Genomic DNA, 10,400 nt, shown 5'->3' with positions numbered 1-10,400 from the left:
GATCCTGGGCAATGCCAGATTTAATGCCAGTATAGAATATAATAATATATAATATAATTCATTTAATATGATATGTTATAATATAATTTAATAATAATATAATTTAATACATATAATACAATTACATATAATCAACTTATACATATATTATATAAATTGTGTTCAAAATCTACATGCACACTGATTGAAAAGTTCTGATTATATTAAAATTCTGAAATATCTGATAAAAAATAAAGGGAATCCTGTACAATGCCGGGTTTAATGCTAGTCTTACATGAACAGCACCCTTCAGTATCAACTCGCAGTCATAGTACGAGCATTGACATTTTTGTTCCAGATGCTGTCTTATATTACACAAAAATAACTAATAAATTTGTTATTGTCTGACAGCCCTGTGAGTGGCTACCTGAGACTTGTTTTAGGCAGGCTTTAGATTTTAGCACTGGATTGCTTGTGGTTAGATGCTCTTCCTAACACCACCGATGTTTTTTGCGTTACTCAACTCCCCCCACCCACTACTTTTTTCACTACTATTTGATTTGGTGACATGAGAACCATGGAGGTTCTATTGCGAAAAGTAAAAAAGAAAAATGAGACCACTTTGTTAGGGAGTATTTGTTGATGCAAAGGTGAATGGGTTTGTGATAGTGTCAATATTGTTACCATCAACGCTGAGATATGGCGATATAGCGTGAACCAGCCTCAAGTGAGCAGCAAGTCTACCAGCGCCATAATAAACACATAAAGTTGAAATAGTGGCAGGAAATCTAGTTGGCTAGCATAGATGAAGTTAGAGTTGTTCTCTCACTGGATTCCTAGTCTACTGGAGTCGATGAGGCTTGAAGTTTCTTAGAAACCTTAACAAAAGTCTAGTACATGTGTGAAGCCATTTGCAGCGCTAAATGCCAGTTTATAGCGTTACATTTTAGTAGACCTCCCTAGTAACTTCACTCGTCATACACTCAAAATTACTATGTACTGTGTTTATTTAATCATAAAAACCAAGTTATCAAAATCAGTTTACGAATTATGTACAAAATATAGGTAGGCATGACGAGATGTTTTTTCGTGGTCAAACCTTGATTTGTGATCACCATAACATATAAACCTTTGGACATGCAACCAGAAATTTGAAATGCAAACATTTGGTAACCCGCCGATATGGAAACAGTCTCAGCAAAAAGGGAAGGCTGGATCCAGCTGTCCAGGAGTACTGTGCATATGACGATATTGAGAAGCTCTGAAGATAACAGAACCAGAGGGTCAAGAGAAGCAGAAAGACTCTACAATTCAGTAAAGACCGTTTCTGCATTTCAGTAGAAAAAGGTAAGTGGCTGAGCTGTAAGATAGATAATAGAGACAGAGGGTAAAGAAAAGTTAGCAGACACCACATTTAGTATAAACTCTCATATGTAAGGGCAAAAGAGGAGTGAGCTAAACACTATATCTGCACAATAGATAACATGCGGTATGTAAATAATTTCTTTACAGGCAAAAACCGCCAAGAAAAGATTTCCCCCAAAAATTCAACATCTCACATGTATGTTTAAGAATTAATTCTAGATTTATCCTCTCTTGCTGTATCATTCGTTAACACAAATTTCCCACTACCAATATTGTAAATAACACTGCGCTGAAACAATTTATACCAAGTTTGTAATCAGTTCAATTTTACTCGCACTAAAAAACACAGAATTGCACCTCTTATCAGTAAACCTAATATTATCTGCCTCATAGACACATTCATTAGAGTTGATTGCATAAAAGAAACCCATACATAGACATAAGACCAACTCATTGACAATCATGTTATTAAAGATTAACCTGATCTGACTAAGGGTGTAACTCTATGAAATGCGCTCAACTTGTTGGCCGGTTTAGATTATAAAAACTGTTTTTTTCATTTTGCCAGCCATAAAAAAACTTACAATCTTTGTAGATTATATTATTTTAATATGATCCTTTTCGTGACATCCTTATAAGAGACAGAGTGAAGCATGGAGTTATTTCCACTTACATCATTAATAACACACCAAATTGTGACGTTGCTTTGCTATTGTTAAGCCCCATCAACAGAAGAATGTTCACTCTAGAAGGAATCTTTTTATGAATCAGTCTAGAATTTTAATACATGGAAAACACCTTACTAAATTCTATCATTTCAGCATTACACGCCTCAACCACCTGTATTTAAATAAAAATTGGATTGGAGGTATTTCTATGGTTTTACTATTGATATGCCTTTGTACCTAAAAAACTGTAACCTAGCAAGGTGAAACAGGGCATTCAATTTATAAACCAATTTAAAGATGCCAGTGTGACATGTTGAAGCAGGTTTAAAATGGCTATTGATTTTTAATGAGCCTTTGAGAGCTGCAGCAGTGGTGATAATTAGAAATGTAAATGGTCAATATTTGTATATTGAAGTCGATATGGGAGTGTGTAAAAGTCATTCTCCTTATACATGCATGGAACTGAAGCTATTATGTACAGCATCATTACATTGAAGGCTCTCCCCTGCTCTAAGATAAATAAATATAACATGAGTTTAATTGGTTCCAAGACCTTTAATATTTTAACAACACTGCATGCTGAAACAAATATTTTCATAAACTATTCATTATAAGCATACATATAAAGAGATGAAAAAATACATTGATAAAAATTAGTTTTTATTGAAATGTGCTAATTGTTCAACTTGGTAGGCAAACTAAAATTACGGCCGCTCTAGCACCAGCAAATACACTGAGACTAGAACATTACAGACAGTAAGGACCACAGGCTTAAATATAGCAACTATAGCAAGAAAGAGTAGGAAACAAACGAATGGGCACCAATTTAAGAAAACTAAAAATGCTACTACAGAATAATCGTGACAACATCTAAAAAGGAGTCTAGCAGTGCAAGCTGAGAGCTGACAGTCTTTAAAAGTTTACTACTAAAACAAAAAGGAAACAACAAGCATTGCAACCGCCTAAGAGATAAGACAGCGAGGTAATCGGTCAGAGAGTACAGTAAGATCTCATAGACAGCACAATCCAAACAAGTACATAATGAAAAGCTGCAGGAGTACATTGGAGCATATACATAAGTATAAATTACTGTATACATTATACATTAATGATATGATGCATGTACAAAACATAGAGTTAGGTAGGTGCGAATAACTAACCTTGTATTAGCAAGTAGAAATACAACAGCTGGATGAGATGAATAGGTAGTCAGGAAGACAGGTGAGAAAATGGATAAGAATGGATCAGCAGAGAGACGATGAATAGAGCATTGCCGCACAACACTGAGCATGCTTGTACTTGCAGCAAGGTGAAAAAGGTGAAAATAGAAGAGGGGTCAGTGGAAGCAATTATCTGGAACGGGAATGGTAGGAAAAAGGGACATGACCATCTAATAGAATGAGTTGCGAGTGAAAGCGAGTGAAAGCGAGTGAAAGCGAGTGAAAGCGAAATTGAAGCTAAAACCAGAAGCCATTTTATGAGAAGTATATCAGACTACTGGCAAGGGAAGATCAGAATAAAACATTCAGATGAGTAAAAAATGAATACATGAAAAGAGAAGTTAAAACCCTGTTGGCTGATGTTCAGGACCGGAGCGCCACAAACGAGATAGACAGAAGAAAACGTTAAAAGTCAGGAGTCATTTTATGCAAGAGTGTGCAACAAAAGCGATGAATTGATGCTTCCTCTATGGATCGCAAATTGGTTGTCACAACTCAGTTGCATTGCTATATGAAAGATCATGAAGAATCAATAAGAAATTGTAAAAGTACCAAACTGTTACGATGAACATAAATATTTAAATTGACGATGCGATCCAAGCAATATTAACCATTATTATAGAGTATATTAACATTATGCAATATTAAGATGATTAACATATGTTTGGTAACATGTTTGGTGTCCTATAACATAAACATCCTTTGTCAAAAATTACTCCATAGGTAATCTAAATATGTTTCTTTATGAATATATCAGGTTTGTAGATATTTTGTAAACATTTTATGCTAATTCCCCGGTTGTTAATTCTCATAGATTCTGAGCCACTGCAGATTCGCAGAAACACGAAATTGGCACTCGGGTCACAAAAGTGTTTGTGCAGAAATGAGACCCAAAGTGTTAATAAATATTTTTTTCAAAAGATGTCTAAACCACTGACATTTTGTGAATAATTCACTGATCAATGTAATGCAGTTGTGTGCATTTGCTACAATACACCTCCATCATGTAAATTTGTTAAGTAACTCTATTGTCCCACATACTAACTTTAGAGGCTGAGTAACTCTATTGTCCCACATACTAACTAGAGAGGCTGAGTAACTCTATTGTCCCACATACTAACTAGAGAGGCTGAGTAACTCTATTGTCCCACATACTAACTAGAGAGGATGAGTAACTCTATTGTCCCACATATTAACTAGAGAGTCTGAGTAACTCTATTATCCCACATACTAACTAGAGAGGTTGAGTAACTCTATTGTCCCACATACTAACTAGAGAGACTGAGTAACTCTATTGTCTCACATACTAACTTTAGAGGCTGAGTAACTCTATTGTCCCACATAGTAACTAGAGAGGCTGAGTAATAATGTTTATGCTATTTTTGCTTGTAGCTGGTTACCAACTCTTCAAAATCTAAAGAGAGTCAACCAGGATCTATACGAGAATGAGGCACCGACAGTCGATATCGATGACGACAGGAGAGAGAAAGACTTTAGAATTGATATCGATAGCTGGACGCTAAACAAGCATGAACAGCAGGTAGAGTTTTGTTTTCTCACAGGTTATTCAATGATTTGGTCACAAATTAACGCTTGTACAAATGAATAAGTTAGTAGATGGGTTTCTAGGACCATATTTGGCTTAACCGGCAGGTATCATTTACTGGAAGCATAGATAGACCTATTAACTATACTAGACTGGGCAATGCGAAACCATGGTGTCCTACACAAATAGCCACATTCTTTGTGACACAACGTCATTGCTTTGTTTACTTTCATCTAGTCAGGCAAGTGAGTCATCATTGTTTACATTGAAAGAATAAAGAGACATTTTTGTTGCTACATGTAATTTGACATTTATGACCACTAATTCCAAAAATATTACAAAGTTATCAATGTTACCCTATGCTTTGGGCTAACATGTCGGGTAGATAGGTGTACAAACTGATTTCAAATGCATACACACTGGTAAAAGGTACACTGATCGCAGTCTGCAATGAATATAAATGTTGAGTCTTGGTTGTTATGCAAACAGCATCAACAACATTGTAGAAAAACGCGACATATGTTACACTTTTCTAGACATACTGTTTAGGGCTAGATATGACTAAAGATGACCAGTCAGCTGAGCCTTGATCTGAGATTATTTTTGTTAACAATTACTTTTGTAGCCTCTTGGTGAATTCTAATCCTGACTGATTTTGAGGTGATAGTTTTAACTAATGCTGTGCTGTGGACTGAGCATGAAAATTCCTGATGCAAATTGCTCACGAGATGCAATCCATCACGAGACTGTATACATTGATTGCACATGTCTTTTTACTGATTATTTCAATGACGTCTGTTAAAAAGCCAGGATCATAGACTACAGACTCGAGCCAGTGTCTTTGAGTTTCTGTGTTAGGAAGTTTGAACAACGTACTAAGATAGGCGTATGCTTTTGGAGAATAGTAGTACATGGTGATAGCAAATTCTTTGATTTTTGGACTGTAGATCATTTTCCGTCCTTCGGTTTTTGGCTTCATTTTCTACTAGCTCTTGCAGGCAACCATCTATCGAGTCAAGCTTAGCGCTTTAGATTTTTTTTCAGTAATGCAAGCGAATTCTTCTGAATATGTGTGGTGTTCTGAAGCCTTTGAAGCTTGTGGTTAAGCGTGTTGACTTTCTTTAAAAGATTCGGTGTACGTATCTCTGGTGCGACCTTTGGTCTACCTCGTGGGCGCTTTTGCAGAGGGTCAGGAATGACCTCTTCAAATTGCTTGGCGGCCGTTGGCTCTTCAGAGCAAAGTGAAGGTTCCATGGCTGGCTCATCTCAGTCCTGTGTAGATGATGTAGATGGTGTTGGTCGGCATAGCAGTCGTCTATGCATTGGTTGAGTCGGTTGTAAGTATTTTGGGAGAAAATCAAATGTACCTGGTACAGCAGTAGGCTTTAGTACGGCAGCCATCTTCATATCAGGAGGTCTGCAATAGGAGTCTGTTGTAAAATGATCACTGCAAAGAACAGAGTATTTGGAAGGCATCTAGTCTTTACGTTTCACAGCATATCTCCACTTGATACGTCTGTCTAGGCATTTTTCTTCCGATGGAAAGATGTGGAAACACAGTTTATTGTCCTTTGCTGGTGTTTTAGAACAGAAAAAATTTCTACTTCCCTTGCCCTGCAAAATAATCAGTAAATGATTGCATTCTTATGAAACCATCATAAAGCAAAAATCTTTCTGGTTGGGTTTAGCTACACTCTCAAATATAGCACAGCCATCACCATACTCATTTACTGGCCTATGTTCACCTGCCATGGTGATGAAAGACTTCATGCAATGAGCAACACTTCGTCTACTATGCACTTGGCACCTCTTTGTGCAAATAACTTTTCAAATTTTAGTGCTGGCAATGAACTTGAGAAGAACATTTTGAAAAAACCAATATTGTATGCAAACCTGGAAACAATCCACAATACTCCTGGTTTTATATATCTACATGTAGATACCTCTCACAACCATACTTGAAAGTAATTGGAGCAAAATTTACCTTTGAATTTTTTCCAGTGCTGGTATTTACTCCACTCTCCATGACTTCCTACTTAAAACTATGGCCTGGATTAGGCAAAGCAACAAAGTCATGACGTTGCGTCGAAAAGAATGCAACTACAGTGCACCCTCAGGATATGATTACCCTGATATACAATTTTTTCACCTTACGAAGTTGAGCATGATGCGGTTTTCACCTCACCATACGGATTTTATTTCACAATGCAAATTTAAGAAAATTCTCGGTCGAGTTCAAATTTAGCAGTCAGTGTGCTTAATACGTACGTCGAAATAACAAAGACGCCGGAATGCGGTTCGACGAAAACATTTCCGCAACGTTTAGAATAGACAAGATGACTGATTTCTTTCAGGTCGGCATTCCAAGTGGGAAATTTTGTGAAAAGTACATAAGCGAGAGCAAATATTCATTTTTAACGTTATACTCACTTTTATTATAAACCTTTATTCAGCATACGTATATAACTACAAGTATCTATATTTAATTCATTAGCTATGGAATTTGAGACCGATACAAACGTTACAGGACGAAGGAAAAATGATTTCTATGACAACAAAGTTGGAGGTCATAAATAAATAGGAAGAAGGCGCCCGTATTATCAATATTGCCAAGGAGTATGGTTGCAACCAATCAACAATCGCAATCATTATTAAAATAAAGAAATCTATTTAAGCAAGCCCGAGGAGCTTATGACTGACAACTTGAAGCAATTGGAGACCCTGCAACGGGATCAGCATTCAAGAGAAGCAACCATTTAGAAAAACCTACATCTGCAGAAAGATTTTAAGTGTTTAATTTACTGATGTGGACTGGTACATAAAAACAATACTGTATAATTGTTTTCATCTTTTATCCATTTCATTTTATGTTTTGCTTTATTTATTTTATTCTGATTTTCTGGTTTATCATGTTTTGGCAGGCGGGCCTGTTTTCTACTACGTAAATACAAACCATTGATGTATGTAACTCATTTATAACTAGCTACTCAAGATAGTTGACACATTCACATTACCTTCTAGAACTTGCTAAAGCCCCGCCCTCTAGGGTATAGATATGTACAACTTCTGTATGTATGGCTACATTGATTCTTGTGCACATTTCATACAAGACCAACTACTGTACAACCTTCTCTGGATCATTTTACAAGCGTTAGCTAGCTAGCAATTGTCTGCACCAGCATTTACAGCGCACCAGCAAGCATCATCCTCAATAAGTGATCAAGTAGGCTATCTTCTACATTGCACCAAGTTAGCTTGTTTTCTTAGAGCACTTTCTGCATCAGCAGGAAAGCCGTGTCTTCCTGGCCATTTCTGCTTTTTAGGACCCAAAAGTGTTAAACATCTTTTAAAACTAGTTGAAAAATTGGACAGGATTAAACAACTTCTTTTAGTCTGCTAAAAAAATTCCTTTTTAAGTGTACAGTAACATACAGCCTAATACAGTGTAATTAGCATTGATACGTCTTTGCTTCCTCTCTGCTCTACTCGCTACATGTACCAGCTCAAGTCACATACCTTTGGGTTCCTTCAAAGGTATGTGCGTCCTGTATAGTAAAGAAAATTTCACTTTTCTTTTCGATGGCCATTAAATGGTCAAGTGTGCGAGAGACGGCTTTCGATAATTGCATCGCTCGACCTTTCTTGTTTAATTAGGTTGACAAAGGTTTTAACCAGACACGCTAAATGTTATAGTCACAGTGAAGACAGAAACTGATGAAAGACAAAATCTTTGTGATGAAAAATTGAAATTCAGTAAAATAGTTAAAAATACATACTAAAACTTAGTTTTAAGTGTGAGTTTAGTAAGATAAACTGACTTGCAGTGAATTTAAAGTTTATATTATACGTAAGTCTTGAAGGTAAGAACTCCTTACCGTACGCAAGTTTTCTGCAGGTGCGGAGAACAGAGCCTGCTGGCTCGAGTGAGGTCACTGCTCATATCGAGGCTCCTTCGTCAGACATTCAGCTGAATCCAGGTATGAGACTTTGGTTCAATCGTTGATACTCGTTTGCATAATATCATTCATATGTCTATGCCTATAGTATATGTTAACATTGTTTCAGATTCCAGCAATTGATCATAGACATGTATATACATGTAAGTGCAAATAGGTGGGTGTATCTGTGGTGATGGTGCTTTTGTGTCTTTTTATGACAAGTCATGCAAGTGCCTGCGATGATTGTGGCCTGTTGTCATAAGCGTCGAATAGTGCCATGTATTGCTATACATCTTGTAAAATTTATAGATTCTCTAGCAATCTGAACTCCTTCCAATCAATACGGAGTTGAAGTTCTCGGACAACTATTTCTCCTTCATTCACCCTCTTATAGGGTGGTTCTAAATGTATGTGTTAATTACAGCAATGAGACACTATTTTGATAGCTACTATATGATGTCACTTCCTTTGCATGTCAATGTTAAATTGTCAGTTCTCCACTCTCCTCGCTTAATCCTTGTTGAAGTATTACCAATGCTTAGATGTGCCTATAAATGTTGTTAAGTGATCCTCGCAGACGTGATAGAATGCCAGTTAATTTCATTCCATATATTTATTGCATATAACATTGAAACAAGTATTAACACTCTTGACCTGCAGGAACATCTGCTAGGTGATGAAAAAAATCAGTAGGAAGGCTTCTATTGTTGTAGATAAGCCATACGAGAAGCTCTCTGATGATCAATGCATTCAGCAGCCCAATCGTCACAGACCTCGCCGAATGGGCAGCATCATTAGCATTCGAAATGAAAATCTAGGCTTTATACCAGAGAACGAAATTATATCCTCCACGGCTTCTACTTCTCTCGCCGCAAACTCGAGCTTTGGCTCACCGGCCCCATCAGCCACTGCTGGGCTGAACAATGACAATCCACAGCAGGCATCACCTACCTCCAGTAGCGACGAGCTCATACTCGACCTCTCACAGCTTGACCTTTCTATGTCATCAGATCAATTTGCCCTTTCTAAGTCTCGAACCAAGAACTTTTATGAAACATTCGGCCCACCGAGGACAGTCAGTACCGATAAAGTTTCAGTTTCAACAGAGGCTTCTAGTAACTCCAACAAGGGAGCCGACAACTCCGACCTCAACATATCACTTTCTTCATTGGCTGCATCAAAAAGCATCTGTCAGAATGTATGCCAGACATCGCAAACCAAGCTGAGTGTTGAATCATCTCCTCCGGCACAAAATACGGTCTCTACCCCTGACGCAACGCAGGCAGCAAAACATTTCAAGAAGGCAAAGCATTCTGGCACCAGCACGAGGGTCAAGTATTTCACTCAGCTCAAACTTGGTGAGACTGCGAATGCAGGGAGAAAAAAGGAGCAAAAAACGTTTTAATCCAAAAGGCACGATTCATTACGCTTTCACTTCGGACGTTCATCTGGCTGAAGCCGGACAACAGTAACTACTAGAGGCTATCATATCATACATGTATATACCAGATGGATGAATGCTTGTCATTTATGAGAAATTATTTTTACAGATTTGTATGCAACTTTTTCATCTTACCTTATTTTCTGTTAAATTCAAATTCCATAATGTTTTTATTTAGCTGTTCCATTTATTGAGCGGACAACTACAACAGACGGTTTTTTCTACACAAATAACATAGACTTA

At 37.2% G+C, this 10,400-nt stretch overlaps 1 protein-coding gene across 1 annotated transcript; it reads left to right on the top strand.

Annotated features, from left to right (window-relative positions):
• The first annotated feature begins 3,270 nt into the window (after nt 1–3,270).
• On the top strand, nt 3,271–10,121 carry LOC137408693 (uncharacterized). The gene is made up of 4 exons (XM_068095271.1): nt 3,271–3,347; nt 4,625–4,772; nt 8,674–8,755; nt 9,430–10,121. Exons 1-4 carry the CDS (start codon nt 3,271–3,273, stop codon nt 10,119–10,121), a joined length of 999 nt encoding a protein of 332 aa, XP_067951372.1.
• The last annotated feature ends 279 nt before the right edge of the window (nt 10,122–10,400 follow it).

The sequence above is a fragment of the Watersipora subatra genome, chromosome 11, assembly GCF_963576615.1.
Source record: "Watersipora subatra chromosome 11, tzWatSuba1.1, whole genome shotgun sequence".
Classification (NCBI taxonomy): domain Eukaryota; kingdom Metazoa; phylum Bryozoa; class Gymnolaemata; order Cheilostomatida; family Watersiporidae; genus Watersipora; species Watersipora subatra.
Note: the sequence above shows the minus strand (reverse complement) of the source record. Positions and strands in the feature narration are given on the sequence as shown.